Raw genomic sequence first — 24,652 nt, forward strand, 5'->3', positions numbered from 1 at the left:
ATTAAATGATTTTTTAATGTGATCTTAGATAGGATTAAAGATGAAAACACTCTGAGTAGGTGAGCTGAGTTACTCTCAGACCCCATTTACTTTTTCACACTTGTGACTACCTTATGTATACTGGAAATTTAGGAATTCAATACTCCTCTGTACACCTATCTATAGAAACCTGTTCTGAAGTATCTTAAACTACCACCAGGTCTTTGGTCTAAAAATTTGTTATTCCATCCAAAGGGTTTATCAGAATGAAAATATATGTTGAGATGATATATTTCTTGAAAGGTGGCTTCTGTTTTAGTCTGTGTGAGAATTGACATGGAGTGTTTTGTATTTTGAGTGGTGGTAGCTGCCGACTCTCAGGCTCACTAGCTGCACACTTGTTTCAATGAAGTGTTTTGTGCTATAGTATCAGCCTGTGTAGAGCTTATGAAGAGCTTATTGCTTGTTTCACTGCATGAAGAAGTTGTGCCAACAGCAGCCTTATTAGCCAGAGATGTAGTTTCAGCATCTGTAATAGCACACTATTGCTGGCAGGGTTAGAAACCTGCACACCTTCTGTTCCTGACCCTTTTCTCTTTCAGGTTTCACTGCAGTGCTGTGCTTTCAGAAGCATATCATTAAGCTGACTGCTTCTGACATCCAGGGCAGGGACCTGGCTTTCCAAACACACAAGGCTTTGTTGGCATATCCAGGGGAAGTTTGTGAGAGGAAGTAGAAGTGGATAATTTAAGTAAAAAAGCCTGTTTTAAAGACAGAAAATTGTATGTTCTGCCCTAGATTGAATTTTTAAAGTGGATTTTGAATGTAAGAATGTGAAAGGGTTGTGTGTGTGAGTGAAATGCGGCAGGGACTTCGGTCACACATACTATTGAAAAGTCAGTCTGTCCCTGTACTTGTCAAGGATGAGCTCAAGATGATGATAAGTTTGCTTTAAGTAAATGGCAAGAGTTAAATAAACTTTTAAAGAATGTATCCAAGTTAACAAAGGTTTGTTACCTCAGAAGTAAAGTAAATTTTCCTGTCTGATAGAAAGGAAAAGGTTCTTTGAAGACCCCTAACCTATTCAGGGTGCACAGCAGTCAGACATAATATTATGTCTTGGATAACCTGCAATTTCTGTAACGAGATGATCTTTCCTACTGGAAATACTGCATTATTCATTACATTTATTTCAATGGCAGCTATTTCCATTTTTGCATAAATATTTAGAAATAAATCTGACACCATTGTTTTAACCATTTGCTATTTTAGATACAGTTAATCTCTGCAAATGTAGGTTATTTGTATGGTAGATAAAGCAATGAAATATGACCATGTAAATTACTATTCCACTCCTCAGAAAAAATTTAAAGATCATTGTTAAAAACAAGGCAAAGTAACGTTAATTACAATATCATATTAATTCATCTGTGCTGGTTGCTGTGCATAGTAAACTCACATGACAGTCTGTATGAATTCAGTCTGACCTTGAGCACTTAGAGGAATTTTGTGTGCAACAGCTTAAAAAGAACCAAAATTCTGTTTGTGAGATCTCTGCTAGAAGTCATGGTTATGAGTAGCAGCAATCTTCAGATCAGGCTCTTAATGAGAAGTACCACAAGAAGAAAAAGTGTGATATCAGACCTATAAAATAATGATCAGAGACTATAGTACACTTGGAATGTTCTCTTTTTATTTTAAATATACCTATTACAATATTTTGTTAAGCTTATATAGAGCACTATTATTTACATGATTCAGTGTTTATCCTTTAGGGAGAATTCCAGTGCTCAATAAATAAGAGTCAATGATCTGCTCGTTAACCACCTTGGAATCAGTGTTCTGAAATATTAATTTCACGTAAATGGTGAGAGTCTTTGAAATAATTATGGTAACCTGTAGTTTCATTCAGTTGGTATCTTCAGTCTGCAGTTAAATTATGTTGAAAACTCTGAACATATCTATAGGTAATCAGAAGAAAGTTCAACAACAACATCGTACTAAAAAATTACCACAAAACATCAGTGGTTGACCTCTACAGTTTCCAGATGCATCTCAGGGTGATGGTAGTGTTCAAAGGGAAGAAAAAAATGGTTTTTGGTAGCCTCCCTGATATAAAATGTCTAGATCATGGGGCAAAATATACAATCACTAATAAATAAAAAATACACTTTTTACAGGATCTTTCAACATGGCATCTTAGAATGTGCCTGCAGGTAAGAATGGTTTCTATTATTTTTATTAAGATTCAATTTGCCATGGTTACTCTTTCTTACACATGAATTTATGCACTATATATATATTATATAAAACACATAAAAGTTGTCAGTACAAGGAATATAATTAGCTGGGAACATGAAGAAAGGGTTCCTATCAGATCTCACTCAGTGTTATGGGTGCAAGTTCAAATGTAAAAGAAAGGGACTTTGGTCCTGATCTTGCACTAACACAATAAATGCAGTCCCCACACATTTCTACACACAGAACTCTCCCTGCTGAGGTTGTCCCAGTCCTGCCTCGACAACCACCCCATTTTCATGTGACCCATCACAGAAACTGAGTTTGAATCAGGACAAACAGCTTGTTTTTTCCTCTTAATCCTCATTAATGTATCTCAGAGGTAAAATCCATGGCACATTATTTAGGTAACTGAATGTCTATGACATTCAGCTATGGCACACAGTTTTGTTTCCTCAACATTCACAAAGACAGCAGGGAAATGCAGCTCGTAACTACCGGGCATTTATCCTAGAAAATGTGACATTGTCATCATTATTGGACTAGAAACTTATGTTTATTGACAGTGTGCCCATTTTTCAACAAAACATCATTGATTTTACTAGCATTACAGTTTGGCAAAGAATAGTTTCTGAATTATCTCTGTTACAGATTTGAATCTCTGGCACATTTAAGACGCTCACCCACCTATTCAACTAATATTTTAAAGCAAAATTAATGTTTGATATAAAATAACAGTTGTGTTGCAAATGTGGAAAAATAGTCTAAGAAAAATAAGTATAAAAGTGATCTCAGATTTATGAATATGTTTCATATAAACAAGTCCAGGTGAATTATCTGTGTTAGAAATGGCCCTTCATAGGCTGTGTCACAACAGAACATCACATTTTTCACAGTTTACAATAACACAGTTAGATTCACAATATGACACCTTATATCAGAAAAATAGTATTTTACAAACTATACATTTGGCATCTATTTTTAGATTTTTTTTCTGTTTCTTTTTTCAGTTCCTTTTTTATTTTTTCCTTTTTTTAAAATTTTCTTACAAAATAGTGCAAAATTACAGTGCGTTAATAGAAGATTTTGTAAATCCTAATAAAAAGTCAATATACTTAACTGTGTTGTTCATTCACTGGAAACAGTTTGGCACATTAGAATTTTGTATAGATGGAAAAGTTTCTCACTTCTTTTCAGCGTGTCCATGGATTCTTTAAAACATTAAATTACACCAAGGGAGTTAACTTTCCAAACTTTTTAATCTCAGCTCTTATGTGTGTTACAAAGCAGCAAAGAAAATGTAGGTTTTGTAATTAATTTATTTGCCAAACAGCATATATCAGGCTGGCTTTTCTTATGATGTTATAAAGAAATGGATTGATGGGAACATTTTCTGTCTGGTGACTGCTAAAGTGCTTATTTATAGTTTCAAGGTTCTGTAGGAAATTTGTCCCAACTTTATATATATGTGTTGGTTTACCATATATCTTTCAAATTTTGCTATCAAACATGTTTCTATATCTGGATCCAACTCGGCTATATCAAGCCAGGGGGATAAAGTTTCATCAAATCCTCTTTTCCACTGGACTAATTCATAATAAAGAATAACAAACAGTTGCTTTTGCTGCCAATTTGCAATGATTAAATTATTTTCCTGCTAATTAATTACTTAAGAATGTTAATGAGGAGTTCCCCCAAGTATCAATAATTCATTTGCACAGACTGGCACCACACCTCAAAAAAATGAAAATTCTCTTATTACTTGGAACAGCAAAGTCTTCTGCATTCTCATAGGCAGGCAGGGTATAGGCCACAGGAGTGAGAGTGTCTTAAACCCCTCTGTGAGTGTGCCATGAAGAGGGTGTCAGATGAGTCTCAGCTCTGTTCTTTGCCTTCCCTGGCTGAAAGCAGCAATGCAAAACCTGCGACCACAGAACCACCTGCTGTGGTTTTGCTAGAGGCTGCCAAACAGTGACCTGTACCAAGCAACTCCTAATTCAGGCTGTTAACCTGGGGGTGAGAGGCTCTCTGCCATGTGAGCAAACCTCTGAGATATTCATTGCACAGAGACGATTGCTTTCAGTCAATTGGTGACACTAAAGATTGCCAATTAATTACATTTGCGATGGAGTAATGAAGTGACTTCCTCCAGTATGAAAACTGCTGGATGATGTCTCTAGGCCAAGTTATTTCTCACAAGTTGATGATTTTATCATCTGTATCACCCTCTAGCAATAGTGCCATGAATTAAAATTGCCACTGCATAGTTTATTTAATCAATTTATTGGTATTTCTGTACCTTTTATGAGCATCTCTAACCAGTATGCTTTTTACATTGATTCTCTTAATGAAGAATTGTCCATAGCACTAACTGCACATTCAAAAATCAGAAGGGGAATTTCAATGAACAAGACAGGGTTTTCTACCCAAGCCATTCATCCTTGGCTCAATCCTTTGTTACTAGCATAGGAATCTCCCAAATCACCTGCTAACTCTGGTAGAAGATTTGCCCAAGGAAGAAGCAAAAGATAAAGGTGAAATAACTATCTTGTATGAATCATATTGATTGATTTTTAACATTTTCATATCACTTTTATTAAAAACAAACAAAAAAGCTAAAACAGAACTGTCAGCCAAAATTAATGAAAAAGCCCACCAGCTGGTAGGTGGGTATGCAAATACTTCCCCTGGACTCTGTTCTCAATAACACACTAGTTTAGACCAAGGAAACACTTGAGTACTTGTTTAATTTTCACTGCTAGGTTTAAATAGGTCAGAAGCTTCCTTGTCAGCCTACACAGAGACACCTCTTGTTCCCACTTTGCACACACAGTGATTACTCACAGTCTCACCTAGAATGAACCAAATACTTTCCTCAGAGGAAAATCAGCTGAGGCTGAGACTGACTCTCTGTAGGGCACAGTGAGTCCAGATTTCAGGACATGACCAGGTTTTATGCTTTCACCTTGGACAGGCCTTGAAATTCTATCTCAGCATCCTCAGCCTCTCTGGCTTCCTCATGTCACATGGAAGTTCAGTGACCCTGCATAGCACGGGCAGGCTGTAAGCTGAGGTGCTGTGCTCAGGGGATGGCCTGAGGTGGTAGAGGAGCAGAAGAGCTGGGCCAAGATTTATTGGTTAGACACCAAATCAGAATGAATCCAGGGTTTTCAGTGCGGACTATTCAGCCAATCTTTACTCTCTATGTACATGATGCAGAAGAGGCTGCACAAATTGGTTGCTGATGTCTATAAATTCCACTCTTTGGCACAATTCCTAAAGGCAATGAAAATATTCTCTGGAGCCCCAGTGCATTAAAGCATTTAAGATGCTCTTAAAATTAAGGACACACTTAAGTCTCATTGTCATCTGCATACTCTTAATGCCTTTTTGTATCGTGTCCAGAAGGTGTTGCTGCATGAAGACTTATAAATCAAATAAGAAAATAAGAATAAAGATCCTTGAATCTAGATAAGAAATAGAATTATCTTACTGACAAACCTTTCTCTTCTCCTGAATGTTATTCTGCATCTAATAAAAAAGATAATACAAGGCTAACAGGAGTCCCATTCTTGAATAAAAAGGAGCAGTTATTCGTTACTTAACTGCTTGTTTAGAGAGGGAAGAAAATTATGTGGTTTTTTTAAAGCATATTTTGAGAAAAAAAAAGGTGAGTGTCCAGAGAGAGCAAGTAGTTCTTTATTGTGTTCAGTGGTGTCCATTTCCCATGTCTTGCTCAGCTTGCATGAACTATACAAAGCCCCACATTGATGCTCTCTCAGTCCAACTTTCATTTTATTTGATCTGTTTCTTAAAAGACAAATATGTTGCTGGATGTCTCACACTTACAGTGGGCTTCACTCAGGCTGCTGCTCACTGTGGTATAGACATATGGAATGAGGCATTCAAAGAAACTGGCAACAGGATTCCCTAAGGAATGGGGATCTCATACTAAGCAAGATCTGCTGTGGACATTGTCTATGAAATGAAAGGAAAACTACTTTAGAAGGATCTGCTTCCAGTTTTGTCTTATACTGTCCACATTCAGTTGGGTAGCAATGCATGTGCAGTTAGTATTTTATCTGGTTGGGTCTTATTTTCCACACTGAGAAAAGCAGTAGTGTTGATAGCTCAGTGCATGACAGAGAGCCTAAAATCATCCAAAGTAAAACAAAGGATGGTGATTACCCTCTGTCTTCATGGACTGCTTAGTTAACTTGGGACAAGTAAACTCAAGATTGCTGTGGGCTAGCAAAAAAAGAAATTGAATGTCTGAAAGAAATTTCTTGAAAAAACAATTAGGGCTGGTGTGATTTCCCAACTTCTACTTCACTTTTTTTAGGTAATTATCTTCTTTTGCCAGTGGTACCAAAGCACAATACCTATTTTGTCTAGTCCCTTCCACAGTTGCTTAAGTTTGCTCATTTTCTTTCACAGTGATTTGTTATTTGAGTGTCTATGCTTGCTGCCCATGTGGAGTAGATCACAAAAGAAGCACAGACCTCACAAAGCTGAATATCAGATACAGAATGGAAGCAGCCTTAGGTGAGTTAAGTGTCTAGGTCTAGGTAGGCAGCCTTCATGCATGCATTGAGCACAGATGTTTTGTATCCATTGCTTCACATCATTTACTACATAGGCTGAACATGTCCAAAATTGCTTCATCTTCTGTCAACAAAGATATTTCAATCCAGAACTGCTTAAGGTCTGATACTTGCAGATCACCTTAAAATCTTCATTAAAAATTGGCTCAATTTTGTTCCAGCACTTACTCTTCAAGAATGCCAGTGAGGCATTAGGGTCATGTATATTTTTTAGGACTTGGTAGTGATTCTTATGCACAATTCTGAATTAGATTTCTCTCCTGTTTTATTAAGCTTTGAAGCAATTTTAGCAATGTTTCCTGAATGAAATATATACAAACCTTGTGTGGAGCTTTTCTTCTTGTGAAGAGAACAACACTCTTCACTCCTTCCAGTTCCATCAAAAGACTTTTCCATTTCTTAAAATTCAGCCTAAGATTAGCCATGCTGGCTGGATCTTGTGCTTACAGAGGTAAAGACATTACTTTCAGGATTAAAATTCAGAGTATATTTCAAAACTTTCCTGTGTATACACTGACCAATATTTCACACTTCATATATTTTATATATTCTTGCTTGTTATTACTATAAGGACTTAGCTGAACTTGCTGCCAAGGAACCAGTCTGAATCCACCTAAGACCTTCTAACACATAGAACAGCTCTCACGATCTGAAGTGAGGAGTGGTTGTACACATTCACCTTTCACTGAGGTCAATGCAAAGGACTTCCAAATTCCAGCACTGAGGGAATCAGGTTATTGAGCCAAACCAGTGGTATGTTCAGTCACCGAGAATTTCACAGTCCTCCTGAAAACAAAATGTTATGATGTCCTGTAGGACAGACTATAAGCTAAAGAAACTTGCCTTCAAAATGATAAGATACTACTCATATTACATGCACATCAGAAGTTTGTTTTTAGAAGACTCAGTTTCCTTGTATTGCATTAATGTTCAAGGTAAGCTTATCTTGCTGCATACTAGAATGCTGGTGAGTTTAGGTGATTCACAGTATATTGAAAGCTAGCTGGATCAGAATACAGCTTTTGAAACCACAGGCAGAGCAGAAGTAATTCTATAATTTTTCCATGGGGTTTTGAGTCCTATAAATTTAACTAATTACTCTTATAGCCTTTTGTGTTTCTATTCCAGCCTGTAATAAGTCCCACTGTCTTTTGCTAAATATTTATAATTTATCTCTCATTTCCTTACTGCAGTAACTTTTTTGTCTGAAAATTTAGTCTCAGTTACTCGATTAACTACTTTGCTTGATCAGGGTCTTATTCATGTCACAAGAAGAAGTCTTTCCAGTTTAACTTTTTTCTTTTTTTTCTGGTAGCAGGTGTGATTTGCAGCACTGACCTGAAAATCCAAGCTGATTTGCTTTCATTTGATACTAAAGCATACCTATGCATTTATGTCATTAAACCAACCTTGTACATATGAATATATATAGCAATCAGAAATTTGTCTTAGCTGATAGAAAGTAGTAAAATCAAATTATACATGTTTGAAGCAGACATCTTAAAATTATGACAATCATCAAAATTTTGGTTTTGCTATTAGAGCAAATTTGATACTTTAAAACCTACTTATATTATCAAATATTGATAGCAGTTGTTGCTCTGAAGAGGTCATTTTTAATACCTCTCATACACAATATTTTCAACCCCCCAAATTTATTAGCTTAGTAAGTTGAAAGTTTATATAGCCTCATAGCTTATTTACTGAATTTCAGCAAATTTCTCTCAGAAAATTGACTGCTTAGTAATTTTTCCCCGCACTTATGTGTCATAACATCAAATTGTCCAGCTACAGTTAAAATTCAACAGATCTTTACAGAATTGGGGGAAAATTCAATATTATTCAAGAAATTATATGAGAGAGCTTTCTAAAATTTCTCAGCAAACTGCTTCTAAAATCCATTATTACCAGCTGAATTCAGTGCATAAGGCTGATGTAATCAAACACCTTTTTTAAAAAATCTGTTTATCTCGGTGTAACACTATGTAAAGCTCTGGTTCAAGTTAAAAATACTTGAGACATATTGAAGGCCAAGGTTGTGCTGCATTTGAATACACTCAAAAATTTGATGAATCTGGGTTTTGGTCACCAGGATTGGTCATTTTCTCTAAATATGACTTCTCTTTTCTTCAGAGGGTAAGAAGAGATATATTCCTAAAGCAACATAATGGGATCATTTGTTAGGAAACCTTTTTAGAAACAAAGACTATCCACTATTCTAATACATTTAAAAAACTATAGTTCTAGGTTCATTACCCTTAAAAAGGGGGCAATTTGTCACACTTCCATAATGTTAGGTAATGTACTCTACTGTGCTCTTAAATGCAAGATGGACATAGAAACTTTACTGTCTTTTGAACTGTTACACACATTTCTGTCTGGAACCACAAATTATGTTCTTAAAATTTTCTCTGACATTTAAAAATTGTTTCCTCATTTTCAAAATAGGTTAAACAACAAAGATAATGTTAAAAATAAAAAAAAAGAAAAGTTAAAAATTACTGCTTCAAGTGAAAGACTGGGACTTGTTTCACAGAAAATGTGGAAAATCTTGTTTTAAATTTATAATAAGCAATCAAATACTCTTCAGTGCACATAATTAGTATATCTATTATAATTTGAAACTGAGTACTGATGACTGCTTCTGCTGATCTTTTAAAATTTCTTACAAAATATAAATAGGATAGCCAAAAGAGAATAACTGATAAACCATGATGTGAGATTCTCTTTTCCTTCCTTTTTTTCTCTTTTCTTTTCCTCTCCACTTGGACTGAAGTCCTTTCTGGCTTCTTCAAAAAAATGCACACACACAACCACACACACCCACACACACCCCCCACAAATTAATTCCAAAACCATTTTTCTAAATTTCCAATGGACTTGTATTCCTGGTGTCTTTTCACGTGATCACAAGCAAGACATGCATGTGATTCCCAGAACCTAGGAAGATGCACTGAAAAATCCTTCTTCCAGTTGAAATAACTAAGATACATCTTATTATTTTTGTCAAGCATCAGAAGATATTCTGCTAGCTCTCTGGGGGAGAGAAAATCTTCCACATGTATGAAAGAGTCTGCTGGAATGTAATTCTCATAATTTTCTCTGGAAGGGCCCAGTACAACTGGTACTGATCCAGCCAGAAGAGCATTGTAGAGTTTCTCAGTAATGTAATCTTTGTGGATTGAATTTTCAAAGGAAAGGTAGAATTTGCACGTGGAGATAGTTGGAATCAAGTTTTTGTCATTGACGTAGTCTCCGAAGGCTTGCCCGTAGGTGTGGATTTCAATGTATTTGCTGAGCTCGTTGTAATACTTCACTCGAGCGTGCTCAGGGTTCCAGTTACTCACAACCCAACAGACCAAGTTTTCCTTACTTGGTACTTCAAATGTGAAGGAACTGGTGCCAACCATCATGAAGCCATAAGGCACCTGGATATCTGAGTCACGTCGGTAAGTCAGGGTCAGGTTAAAAAGGTGTTCGATGCCACTCTTTTGTGGAGTATGAGTTGGAGACTCCAAGTTCATCCAAATCCACTTCTGGAACGGTGGCCTGGCTTGCTGAGGTAAATTGGCCAGATCCCAGCTAATGTCTCTGTGATGAATGAGGACAGCGTGGGATCTGTTGTAGAGCGAGCGGTCAATAGTCAGATGGCACCCGGGGATGTTGAACATCGTTTGGCAGGATGTTAGATCGAATGTCTGACCAAATGGCCAAACCCAGATCAAGACAGTAGTTTCATTGAGATTATCAGTTTTGGAAGAAAAGAAGTTCTTCATTTTCAACACTGAACTGGCTGATTCTATAGGACCAGAAATCCAGCTATTTGTTGGTTTGATATAAATTAATATAAATGCCATGAAACAACCAAGGATAATGAAGATAATAAAAAATGGCCGGAAAATTCCTTTAGATGTCGATGTCATAATTTGCTCTGAGAAAAAAAAAGAGGAAGAGAGAGAAAATAATATCAGGTATTAAATTATATATATATGTCTTGTTAAAATAATCAGACATCACAATAGGTAGAACTTCAATAACACTGAACTGCAACCTCAGAAATTTCTTTTGAATGGAGAGGGCATGGTTTCTTGCACTCTGTGATAAAGTGACAATATTTCTCTTCTTCACATTAAAAGCTCACTGACAAAAGCAAAATTTTAATATGTCTCATACTTGGTGAATCAGTACATATTGAGAAGTTTTTTTGCTCAGAACCTAGGCCAAGCATTTGGAACACAGAAGACAGAAAAAATTACCCTTTAATTCTATCCCTGCATCTATGTAAAGGACAACATGCTGCAGATTTGTTGTATTTGTATTTTTGTGAATGTGGAGGACATAGGATTAGAGGATTGAAAAAGGAAGGGACTAGAACTTTAATTGTTTAATCAATAAGACTTTTATTAGAAAACTAGTTCATGTCTGATGGCTACATAGGGATGAACATTCATGCCTTCTCCAGGGAACTCCTAAAATACCTAGGGGAGGAAGCACCAATAGAGAGTTTCCTTATGCAGCCACATATCTCACATATTTCCCACATAAAAAATAAAGAGAAATTAATATAAAATATGTTCTTATATATTTAATTATGTTTTTATGTGTTAAAAATGAGGAAAAGTAGAGATATGCTGCATCATTATGAGGTATCCTCTTTTTCCCATGGGGAGATAGGGCTGAGAAGTTCATATAGCCTCCTGTAGCCTCCTGTGTCCTTGCTCTACTTGTTTCCTCCTGAGAGAAGTGATCAATCTCTTTCCAGAACTACTCTACCATATGGTTCTTGCAAAACCTAACAACCCTAGTTAGGGGTTGTTAATTGCTAACCTTTGATCCTGAATGTAGCCCTAGAACTCACAGATGTTCTAAAACTAAGAAAAGTCAACCATGCAGCACCATGGCACACAAGGGAAAAGGAATGGAAGTCTGTTACCAGGAAAAAGTACTCTGCACATACTGGCACACTGTAAATGTGCTACAATTACTGTAAATGTTGTCTGACTTTCCTTTTTTTGCACATCTTTCAATTTGTTGTGTTTTGTTTCCTTGGCTAGATAGTGCCACAAAAAAAATTTATAAAAAGCCCACCCCTATAAATAGGAAAATATATAATATTATATAGATGTATATGTATATATATATATATATATATATATATATATATATATATATATATATATAAATCAAAATCAAAGAAAGCAGAAAGTGAACTTCAGGCCTTTAAAACCACTCCCATAGCTCATCTCTTCCTACTATGAAATAAATCAATAAATTCAGAATGAAGACATGATAGAACGTGATTCAGATGTCCACAAATAGCACATAACTTTGCAGCCTTTGTGAGTGTAAAAACTGATGTGTAGTGAGTGTAGCACTACAGTTACAACATAAATGTTTTCACATTCATTGTTGAGGAAAGGAAGAAGGAGAGAACATCCCTTAACTTAGCTTTACTCTAACACTGTATCTTGAAGAAAAGGGAATTTGTCACAATATCTCCTGGTTTTGGGTATATGGATGTTTTTAATTCTGGTTTTAGTTATCGTGGTGGATTAACCTTGTCTGGCTGTCAGACCCACCCAGACACTCTCTCACTATCTCTCCTCAACAAAATATGGGAAGAAAAAAAGATGAAAGTCTCATGGGTTGAAGTAAGGACAGGAAGGTCACTTATAAGTTACTTTCATAAGCTAAACAGGCTCATCTCGGGGCAAAATAATGTAATTTATTGTAATTTAAAATAGATTTATATAGTGAGAAACAAAGACAAATATTAAAATAAATTTCCCCCCTCTTATTCCCAGACTCAGTTTCCTCCTTCATTCTCAACTCCTATACCTCCTACCCACTCCTGAGCAGTGCAGAGGGATAGGAATACAGGTTTGTGATCAGTCCACAACTATTCCTCTTAGCTGCTCCTTCCTCCTTACGCCTTTCCCTTCCTCCAAAATGAGTCCTTCCTATGGGATGCAATTCCTTCAGGGAAAAAAACTTAGCTACTGAGTGGGCTGTCCATGGGATGCTTCAGGACACATCCTCCTGTGAGGTCCTCACCAGGCCACCATGGGCTGCAGGGGAGTCTTTGCTGTAGTGCTCAGAGTATGTCCCCCTGTCCTTCTTCTCTGACCTTGGTGCTCACAAGGCTGTTTCTCACGTTTTCCCCCTAATTTTCCATTACTTGTGCCTTTTGAATACACTTTCCCAGAGGTGCCAGCACCTTGGCTGCAGGGTTTAGCCATGCCCTGCAGTGGGTGTGTTGGGATATGCTGGAATTGGCATGGGGTGGCCCTGGCTGCTCTTTGGAGAGGCTGTCCAGAGTCCCTGCTGCCAGTGCCTGGGCACAAACACCTCCTACAATTATATAAAATATATGGAATGCTGAGTCTGGTGCTTTTGTCTAGGCCCTTTTACTGAAGGACATAGTTTAGCAGGCCCCCTCTGATTTCAGCAAAATGATCCTGAGGGGAGTAAGGAGGAGAACGGTGTGTCCATGGCTTTTCCACTTATCCACATCAGTTTAAATCCCTCTGAAAGAAAAACGAGGCTTTACAGCAACATTACATTGGCTTTTTTTAGCCTGTGTTGATTATTTCTTGAAATTATGTCTAGAAGGAAGGATATGTCCTATGAGAGCCTAAGACTGCTTCCCTGCCTTACTACAGAGAAAGTAAGAATAGGACCTCTAAGGAAGAAGGGATTTAGGTTGAACAGCTCTAGGAGATGCAGCTGAAAAAAAAAAATCAAGAGGCTGAACTGATATTCATGTAAAGCTGTTCTTTGTTTCTGTGCTTTTGAAAGTGATACACAGCACAGGTATAACTTATCACTGAACAGAGAGTGTCAGCTGAGTTTGAACAATAGATTGGGACACGTTTATTCACAGGAGCTGATAATTTTCTAGGGATTAAAAAGGATGATGAAAAATCAGAAAAGGATTTTAACATTGTGCCTTGTAACATAGTCACCCTCCAGTTATAAGCCTTTTGACTCAAGTCTCTGACAGGGATTATTTTACACTAAGCTCTTCTGCTAACTACTAACAAACCCCTGCATCATCACATGACAATTCTTACTGCATAGGAAATGACCAGATATTATATCTTCTGTCCTCTGCCTGAAATTCTAGTTTGTCCAGACTCTTGCATTTGTATAGAAGCTTTTGAAGTGTAGAGCCAATGTGGTTTGTGCTACCCCAAGTACCAATATCAACATCTGACCATGTTAAACAGATGAGTTTTCCAATTTTTATTGTCTCTTCTGGGTTTATTTCCTCTCCTGGTTTTGCTGGCCTGTGAAGGCATGTCCCCCTTCTGATATGGGATCATGGTTTCTAGTTTTTGCCTTTTACCAAAACACAAACCTACATCCAGGCTCTATAGCCCTTTATAGTCCTGCATCCTTTGGATTCAGAGAACCAGCCATTCATTATGCAGTCTCACAGATCCATTAGGTGTACTGGCATCACTGTCATGCTTTGCTCTGAAACTACTGCTAATGGGATGGTGGGAAAGGGTTCTAATAGCAGGACCCTTTAAAAAATTGAATGAGAGTCTTGCAAGGAAGCAGAGGAACTGAGCAGACTCCTAAAAATACCACTTAACCATACCCAGAGGAGCTGGACAGGGTTTTTTCATGGAATTCTATTTTTGTATTCCATTTTGTGGAATACAGTAATAACTATTAAGATGTATACAGGGAATAGTGGCGATTTTTCGTCAGGAAGTACTAACAGAATCAATAATTTCTGTGCTTCCCAAGGCAGATTGAGGGACCCATGGAATGGACCAGCAAACTCTGCTTTCATGGCTTTTGGGATTTAGTCCTGGGCACAGTCAGGCAGCAGTAAGTGCAGTGAAGGCATGTGTTAGGCACTTGTTGACACATATTATTTGCATAGCATCATAAAATGGTCTGGGCTAGAAGAGATATTTTGAGAATTAGCTTGTGTGTACTACTAGGACATAAAGGTTATGGTGCACTAGAATTCATGGACCATTTTTTCCATAATAATCTCCAAAATGAGGATTCTTTTCCATATTTATTTATGTCCTTCTTTTTTGTGCCCAAGATAACCATTAACATCTGACTGTAATTCTCACTATAAAGGTGACACTAAGGAGATATTTATTGCAAGCCATCCATGCAAGTCACCTTAGTTCACCCTTCCCCTTTCATGGCTTTTCTTCCACCCCAGAATGACAAATTTCCTTTCTGTGGATTCCCTCCCCCATGCATGTTGAGTCTGAAAGGAGAACTTTGTCAAAGAGATGTGTTTACTGAGATTTTTGCCAGCTGGAAGAATTCTGTACTTTTGATAGTTTTGTTATAAAGTACATTTCAGAGTGTTGTGGAGTAGCAAGTATTTTCTAGGTGCTTTTTTTCCCAAGTTGAAAGTATAGTATTTTATCAGTACAAGACTGTTTTTCTCAGTACAAAACTTAGCAAGGCTTCTTTTTAAGTGCAAATCTTGGCATTCCATCAGGGAGCAACTGCATTTAGCAGCAACAGAAACAGGGAGATAGTAATGGGGTATCAGCCCTGTTAACCCCAAGTTTACCAGGCAAGGCTTGCAAAAAAATGTCTGGTTTTGAATGCATTATGTTTATTAAGAAATAAAATTGAATTTTATGGAAACTGTTTTATCATATTTTCCTTGCAACTGGGACTTCTCAGTCATTCCAGAAGGGACAGATATGTTTTGGGTTTTTTTCTGATTATGCAATACTGCAGTGGGGAGAAAATATGAACTTTCTTGTCAATAATATTGATGCCTTTTTCTCTGGCATTTTTTGCACCAATTTCTTCAGTTTCTCAAGGTTTTGGCAGTAGCCCAAAATATATCATTACTTGCAGAGGTATAACTTTCATTACTAGTCTAGTACTGAGCTTTTCCAAAGGGAAAGGACAGTATTTTAAAATGAAAATGAAGCCAAGATTCTTAAAAGCATGGACACTGAATCATGAAAAAAAATCACAATACTTTTCACACCTTAGAATTCTTAAGTGTTTGGGGCTAACTCTTGTCTTCACCACCAGTTGGTCTCAGGATTCCTCAGGTAGAAATACTTAACCTCAAGATCCTCAAGGATCACTCCTGGCATCAGAGTGGGTGAAGAGCAGAAGGACTCTGAGGATAACAGAGGTGCCAGAGGTAGCTCCCTCTAGAAGCAGACAATCTAGGTAGATACTTCAGGGCCATAAAAGGACAGCTGAATGCAGTGAGAACTGATAGGAATCACAAGCAAACAATTGTTATTGTTAGAAAGAAAGCTCATCTGAGATTGCTTTCCCTGTCCTCTGGCATATTTTACCACCCTTGGCCAGGGCATATTTGCATTTATGCTAAAAGCTGGATTTTCTTAAAGCACACTTCCAATTAGCTAGAGCTTTTTCACCTGCAGTATTGAAGAAACCCTGATTGCCTCAGGATAGCCAGTGTGTAACTTCTTATCTCCAAGTCACTGCTGTATGCACATGCCCCCGGGGGCTTTTGCTTTAGCTCTCTGAAACTGAGGAGTGCTCCTTTTATTGGAATTAACTCACTGCTCCCAGTTAAGCTTCCTCTGTTGCAACTGGAACAGCGGATTTTTTCTCCCCCAACAAACATCCAAACACAGGCTTGTTTCCACACATTTCCATGCCTGTCCACAGATTTCTGAAAACAGCCCAGCATGAAAAGGCTCAACAGAGCTGCACAGAGTTAAAAGGCTGAAAACAGAATGAGCTGCTGATCTCAGACTGCATATTTTTATTCTACTGTTTACAACATTTTTTTTCTTCCCCTCTCCACCTCCTTTGTTTTCGAGTTATTTGTTAATTCCACAGATTCCAATTTTGTGTGTTTGCACTCTGAGAGCAGTATAGAATCATTTCATTCAGTGGTGGTAAATTTTACTTCGAACAGTTTAAAAAAAAAATTACCTAAAAGCACCCGGAGGACAGGTAGCCATTAAGATAGATTGCTTCGGAATGGTGCAGAACTTATCACTGGAGACTGGCAAGAACAAGGTTAGACAAGCACCACTAAGCAATGAGAGACCAAATTGTGCCCCCAGGTCCTAGGGCTGGGCTACAATGACCTCACTTGGTTCATTCCAGCCTTGTGCTCCTGGCAGTAAACACAGATTCTTATAAAATGAACCTAATAAGAGTACAAACTGGCAGTCAAAAACTGCAAAGAATTGCAGAATGAAAGAATAAAATCATCCCCCATCCTCAAAGTTGTCTTGCGAACTATGAAACAGCCACATGGCACAGAGTGAAAATGTGAAGAAAAGCAAAATATTATGTGGACAACAGCAATTACAAAGTCCCTATTTTTAAAGGCTAAACCTAAATCTTCCTGTAGATTTCTAGATGGAGTACAGCTGCTTTTTTTTGTGAATGTCTGAATCCTGACCCCCTTGCTGAAGAAAATCCTATTCTCAGCTTCCTTCTCCAAATTGCTGTGCAAGGCACAGCATCCTGCTACGGCTCAGCAGCCCCCAGCCTTCCCCCTGATTGTCATCTATCCTCTCCTTCTCTCCATGGCAGTCACACACTGTCACTCTCCAGCTGCTTATGCAACAGCTCAGTGGTTTCTTACTGTGATCCAGTGTACAGCAAAAGGCATTAGCCAGGGACACAGAGTCTCTCAGAACAGCAGGGGAAAATGGCTAAAGCACTGCTGTCCATACCAGAGTGACTTTATGTCCACCAACACTACCACATATAAAAGAAAAAAAATACAGTCCTATCAGCAAGAAACTTTTCCAGACAATCCAGAGTCGGTGTCAGGACACTCCACATGGCAGCAGCGTTGCTTTCTAATCATGAGCTTATGAGTTGGTCTCAGAGGGTACAGGAGGTACCCTTTCCTTCCCTTGGCACAACTGGAAAATAAATGACATGCAAAGTGATCAGAACCTCAGCAGCATTGCCAGCCTTGGTAGCATGCAGACAGAACCTTTTTTACCTTAACTTCCACGTTTGCTGGTCCACATCACAGCTAGTTAATGACCAACAGCAATCTGTGAAAGGGGTGATGGCTTTCCATACTGTGCTAGGTGTAGAAAATGGAGTTCTTCACCACTGTAGCTTAGCAGCAAATTTTATCTGCCTTGCTAGAAAAGAGCTTTTTATCTTTCTGAATATAAAGCTCATCCTAGTTATGCAGCACAAGCCAGTCCCTGCCTCTTTCAAAAGCCCTGAAAAGGCTCTGCACAAAATGAAGCTGATCAAAGAAAAGTGCTCCAAAAGCAAGTGGTCTCTTCCTCCCCTCTTTCCATGTGGTTTGGGAACAGCAAACTGCTGTTCTCTCTGATTCTGCCAGAATTGCAGAAAGAGCTCTTCAGCAGCTTTGTGACTGGCTTGTAAAGCTGGAGCCGGCCAGCTGAAATATGAATAACATACCTGCACAAACTGTGTGCTTGTGATGGCCACCTGCCCACCAGAAAGCCCTGGTTAACTCACAGTGCCTGTGAAAATGATGTGAGCAAAGCCAAACAGAGAGAGAGCATCAAGTGGCAGGAGAAGAACCACAAGCATTCCTGTGCATGTAAGTTAAACTCCCCATCAAACAATCACGGTTGCTTCTGACTGATTTCCTAATATGTAGTTCCCCTGTATAGTGGAAAAACACCTCTTCCTGTGAAGAAGATAAATCAGAATCAGGAAAAAACAGAGGATGCCTACTTATAATATTGAACACTTTGGGGTGTATTAGTTCTGTGGCAAAGCAAGGCTTTTGGAGCTGTGAGCACCAGCTGTTTGTGTAGATATGATTAGAGGCTAGGTGCAGTAAATACACCACCCTATCTTGCTGCATAAGCAAGCTCAAAAATTTAATTGAGGTTTAATGCTGCCTTTTGTGCAGATAAACCTGCATAGATCTGAGGATTTTGCCACTGGCAACACAACTTTTGAGACAGCTCTGTAGCCAGGAAAGGAAGCCTGAGAGGCCTTTAAGAAATACCATAAATTCCCCATAATCTGATTTCTGTTTAACATTTCATTTCTCTGCTTGCCTAGCACCTTTTCCTTAAGAGACTTGTTATACCTTTAGGTTTGGGATCTGTACTGATAGAACTGGTTTTTTTTAGGATGCAGGTCAATATTCTTGCTTTAATTTGAAAAATCTGTGCTGTGGATCCTAGTTGCCAGTGAGACAACAACTGCCCTAGAGAGAAAAAAAAGCTACTGGACTGCTGAAATCCATTGCAATCTGCTCTGTGGCTGAATTGGAGAATGCCATTTACTACTATGTTAACAGATAATAGAGGTGATAATTTATAGGCTTACTTTTTAAAATATGTCCATCCATACTCTTTGCAAATGAGACTTTTTCCCCTCACAGAATGGAAGGATGGGCATTTGTTTTAAAAATACAATCAACAGAACTGGGTTTCTGGACTATTCTGAGCTAAGAAGTAACTAAGTGTTCGTCAAGAGGATTCAGGATAGCCAAGAGTCCTCAGCCAGGTGCTGCTAGTTGTCTAGATGCCTTGAGTAGAACTCCTCACTAATCCAGCTTTCCTAAAAGCCCACCAGGAACTCAAAACTTCAGGTTAGATTCTGTGCACAGAGAATACAAATCCTTCATATTGTAATATACTGAGTGCTAAAACAACAGAGGCTTATTTTCCATCTGGGAAAAGTGCAATTCAAATAATTGATGGATTGTAGAGCACTTGTGTGTGTGAGGACACCAGCACTAATTGGAAGGAAAGAAAACCAGCACCAATCATTTTCATTGTGCACCGACAGCTACGTTCTCAAGATTACTTGTGTTGGTAGTACCAAATATTTCAAAAGAATAAGCTGTTAAGTGTAAGATAGAAGGTGATTATAAAACAAGGCTCTTGAATGAAATACTTGTCTTGCTAGAGCAAGATTAGTAATTCACTATAAAGGTTATACTATACTGTAAAGTTTGGACACTAAAAACATGAGCAGAAGAGATCAGATAGATCTCTTTTAAGATCTGATACAAGTGCCTTTTTACTCAAACACAGGGAGAAAGAACAAGATCCACAAAAAGTAAATTCAGAAACTTTCCTATTAAGAAGTTTAAACATATGCATGCACACAAACTGAAACAAAAAATCACCCAAAACCTAAAGTGTGATATAACAAGAACAAAAACATATTTAAAAAACAATATATATTTTAGCTAGTGTATACTATAAAACCAGCAAAACTAACAATCCCTCAACCTCTCAAACTGTACACTCTTCTGAGAAAACAAAATTGCAGTTGAAAGAAAGCAGTTGTTAATTTCTTGGAGTGTGCATAACTTTCTCTTTGTGTGCACAACAAAAGGAAGAGCAGATAGCTGGAACTACAAGTATAACAAGCTGAGAATACAAAGCTTAACAAAATCGCTGAAGAGACTTTTTCTGTGGAAAAGAAAAAACCTGAAGTTCTTGAGTGAAGAAATAGCAAATACACAAGAGGAATGGGTCCAAGGAACAATTTTCTGAAAAAATCCTCCAGTAGCTGCAAACACCAACCTGTTCTAAGGTGATGCTTCCTTTTTACTACTTACTCTCCAGGTTAACATAGACACTGATGCCTCTGAGAGCAACTTGAGGTTAGAACATGTCAATGAAGAATATTCTGCACAGACTGCTGACAAAAAACTGCACAAAGCCAGCAGTTAGTCCAGAGATCATATTTCTATGAAAAGGCTCAAGTTATTTGCTATTTCTTAGCTTATTGTCTTCCTTTTAAGCATATTAAAAAGAGAAGTTTAATTAAAGTCTAAGTTTAATTCCAATATTCAATTTGTTCTTGATTCTAAAGTTCAATTACTGGATTTTAGTGTCATACATTATTCTACTCTTAATAGAGAAAAAGGTTCCATAATGAATTAATGAATGTTTTGCCACTAGAGTAACAATTCAATGTACAATTATTTACTGTATCTTAGTAATACAAATTGCCAAGTAGTCTTTTTCCCATCTTAAGGTTTGCAATCCATAGTCTTTCTCTGGCACAACTTGACTGCTTATTAAAACTAGGCATTTAAAAAGTGGAAAGAAAGAGATTTCCTTTGTTCCTACAAAGCAAGGGAGACTTTATATAGCAATCTTACTCAGAAAGTAACTTTCTAAAGAAAATCTGGAGAGATAGGTAGGAGGAAACACAGAGAGAAAGAAAAAGAGCAAGGGAAATAGGCTGTAAAAGATTAAAAAAAGGGGTCTAGATATGAGGTCAGCAGCACTTAATGCTGGATTCCTTTACTTTAAGGAAATTGGTGTAAAAAAAGTGATGGCAAGCAGCTGCCTTTTCAAACAGACTGAGAATCCATGCAGTTAATTCAGTTTAGCAATAGTGGGTAGGACTAATATGATGACAAAAATGTTAAGAGGAACCTAAATCCCTAGCTGATTAGCTATCCTAAGTGTCCTAAGAAGCCCCAAACCAGAAACCAGGCTCTACTAGTAGGGATCAGGGGACATGTTGCAATCCTGCAACCCTGAAAACCTCTGTTCATTTGTCTGTTAGTGCTGGTCATGCTTAAACTCTCTCTGACCCTCTGCCTTTGAGACTCCTGTGCTCTTAGCTGCCTGGTGCCAGCACATCCCCAGAAGGGGGTCATTCTTCACGAGGAAGGGCCACTCAAAATCGATAAACCAGCTATTACCCCAGCTCTGAGCCCTAAGGAAATAGATGTGCCTACAAGAGCAGACTCCATCTTAAATGCACTGGTAACAGCTGCTTTTTGTTTGTTTGAACTTAAAGGAAACAGGCAGAGGATGAAGCCCCTTTATATAGTAATTGAAGCTATGACCTATTTAGATAGGAATCTTTCTTCAACTTCAAGCGATTCAGATCTCGATGATTAAATTTCCTTAAAGGCTTTCTAGCTCCTAGACAACAATATCTGTCGATTTTACAATGTGTGAAGAGCTTTAGGAATAGAGGTGAGCAATCCTTTTCCCCTCACTGGAGGCCTAGGTGCTAATCAAGACAATACTATTTTCTTATGACCTCCTTCTGTCTCCTGCCTATTGACTCCCTAATGATTTATGCCCAGGGGCACATCTGCAGCAGTAGAAGGTAGAGTCAGCTTCCTTTCCCATGCAGTTTACAACCCTGTAAAGAGAAGGTTAAAGAGAGGGTTTAAATCTCCATTGCTGGAAAGAACACAAAACCTGGTATTTATTTTGGGTGAATAATTTTCTGGCTGCGCTTCAAAAGGTGTTATTTCCTAACTTCTTCATAAAAGGAAGGGACTAGATCCCTGCTCTTGAGGGAGGATTCCCAGCTCTGAATCCAAGAAGGACCCAATTCTTTAGAGCATGGAAAGTGTCTTGGTGAAGGATGGAGGAAGGCACACCCCAGTTCTGTCTTGGGCAGCCTCTTTCACTGTTTGTGGTGTGTTGCACTCGTAGGTGCCCAACAGATTGTCCACATTTTGTAGGTGCTCCAGGAACCCTAAGGAAGCTTTTGGGCTAACAACCAGACCTGCTACTGGTCAGCAGGTGGTGGGTGTTGAGGACAGCCTTTGATCTCTGTGGTTAGTTGTGGTCAAATGTCACAAAAAACAAATGTTAAAGTACAACAAAGACTTCTTCCCAGCCAAATTAAATGGAATTTCTGCTAGAATATATGTCTATTGTAAGTCCTCCTAAATGAAGTTTAATCAAAAGCAATGATAATAATGTTAGGAAATCATTATTTCACTGACAAGGATGTTGCTCTGCTGGACAGCACTGATTTACCAGGGCAATTAGAGCCTGCTGATACCCTGAGAAATCTCATACACAGGACACAGAACAAAGTGGTAGAGAACTTCCTGGCTCTTTTATCAGTTTAATCTGAGTTTAGTTGAGCAGAATTTAATTTGAGTTAGGCACAAATCACTTTGTCTCATAGATACCTAAAGTGTAAGACTCCTTTCCTTTAATAAAATACTTTCAAATCTACCAATTAAGAGTACCATAGAAGCAAAATAAATGGTGCTCTAGTAAAAACAATACATTCACTTTTGAAATGTCTTTCTCTAAAGAATCTTTTGGACTTTTGCAAGCATAAAGTTTTAATCAAGCCACAGTCAGAAAATTATTCCTGAAACTGCTCTATGTGGAGTAAAGGAGTGGTGGAGATCAAGTCCGGGAAAGATAAGTAATTTTCACAATATCATGAAAATTTGAACAACTATTTGACAACTATGACTTAAATTTGCATCAAAATGGTTGAATCTGTGGGATAGAATTTTTTCTTCAAACAAGCTTCCCCTGAAGGTAGTCATGTCAGATTTATTCAGATCAGATATCTTTTTTATGCATCTTTGTTACAAATCTCTGAAAACACATTCAAAATTTTTGATTGAGGTAAATTACTACAGAGAAATGGAAGACTTAGATTAAAGTCAGTGACCCCTTGATCTTTAAAATAAGAAAAAACCAACCCTTTGCAGAGCTATAGTTGAAATTCTACAAGCATAGCTGGATTTGCTGAAAGACAAGAAGTATCAGAGATGAAATTTTGCTCACAGAAACACTGGAAAACCTACTAGTTTCAGTATGGTTAGGGTTTTGTTCTTTCAATGGATTGCAGCACCATGTAAGAAGAGAAAAAAAAAAAGAGAGCTCAAAAGCTATTCCTTTGTGTTCCTTAAGGTTAACTTAGAAATAAAAATCCTAAGGTAACTCAGGAGACAGCAAGACAGATATAAGTTAGAGTACAGGGAATATCTAAAATTTAGAACAAGGTGCAAATAATAAACACCCTCCCTTACACATGCACATAACAGAATCACCCACAATCTGTAACTTCAGGAAAGATTTAATCACCTTTTTGAAATGTTTCTGCTTTCACATCTGCTGTATTTTATAAATACATACTTCTATGAATACCAATATATATATATAGACTGTATATGTGATATTTGTAGCACACTGAATTCCTTACATTCCCTGCAATGTGATTTATCAATTATGCTTTATATTTCTCTGTATCCTCTCTACATATGTAGTATGAAACAAACCCAGACATGATGAACTTAGGAATGTTTAGGCACCACTGCCCAAGCTGCTGGCCCTGGGTGGAGGCTGTGCCCCAGTGGGAGGTGCTGCTGTTGTGCTCTCCTTGTGAGATGTGCTGCAATGTGGCAGCCAGTGGGTGTAGAAGGCCCTGGAGTCACTGCCACTCCTGTGCTGGAGGGAAAGAGAGCACTGAATTCACAGGGGCACTGAGCCAGGGAGGGGTGGATGGGAAAAGGAGGCAGAAAGTAGAGACAGGTAATATTATTATAGGAAAAATAAAATATTTTTCATTCTTATGTGCCTTAACTCTTTTGTCAGAGATAACATGAAAGAACCTATTGCTCTGAAACAATTATTTCATCAGGAAACACAGCAGCAGGCTGAATCTTGCAATCCTGAAGATTATTTACAGCATGAGATGTATGAAACCTCTGTATAAATTACTGGAGATGGGAAATCTGCCTTTTGATTTCTGGAAAAAGTCTAGCAAGGAGCAGAAGGCAGTTGCTTAGACTAGAATTCTGATGAAATATGGCATGGGGGAATTGGGTGAATTTACTCCCCATTAAGCAAACAAGCATGTTTATTGATACAGCTGACATGAATAGAAAGCTTTAAAGATAAAGGATTCTTAAATTCCAATTTAAGTTGCATTCATATTCTGTCTCCTTTTGCATTTTCAGCATCAGCAATTATTATCAACTTCTTTTTTATTACCAGCCAGTTTCTTTCAAGGCTTCTGTTCTTTAAGGTTTTTAGTGATGAGTAAGACAAACACAATTGTTTTCAACAAGCTATTTTTAGTGGATTAATTTTAGTTGTCAATACAGATGTCTAAGATTTATGAGCATGTTTAAA

At 37.9% G+C, this 24,652-nt stretch overlaps 1 protein-coding gene across 9 annotated transcripts in view; it reads right to left on the bottom strand.

Moving 5' to 3' along the window:
- Positions 1 to 1,650: 1,650 nt before the first annotated feature.
- FUT9 (fucosyltransferase 9) overlaps positions 1,651 to 24,652 on the bottom strand; it is a 105,296-nt gene continuing 82,294 nt past the window's right edge. For 8 of the 9 annotated variants that reach the window (XM_077174744.1, XM_077174740.1, XM_077174742.1 and 5 more), the window contains one exon: positions 1,651 to 10,752. In XM_077174744.1, the coding sequence (XP_077030859.1) occupies positions 9,665 to 10,744 (1,080 nt within the window). In that variant the 5' untranslated portion in view covers positions 10,745 to 10,752 and the 3' untranslated portion in view covers positions 1,651 to 9,664. Of the gene's footprint in view, positions 10,753 to 15,810; positions 15,952 to 24,652 lie in introns of those variants that run through there. The other variant, XM_077174747.1, reaches the window with a different exon arrangement.

This window comes from Agelaius phoeniceus, chromosome 3 (assembly GCF_051311805.1).
Source record: "Agelaius phoeniceus isolate bAgePho1 chromosome 3, bAgePho1.hap1, whole genome shotgun sequence".
NCBI classification, from domain to species: domain Eukaryota; kingdom Metazoa; phylum Chordata; class Aves; order Passeriformes; family Icteridae; genus Agelaius; species Agelaius phoeniceus.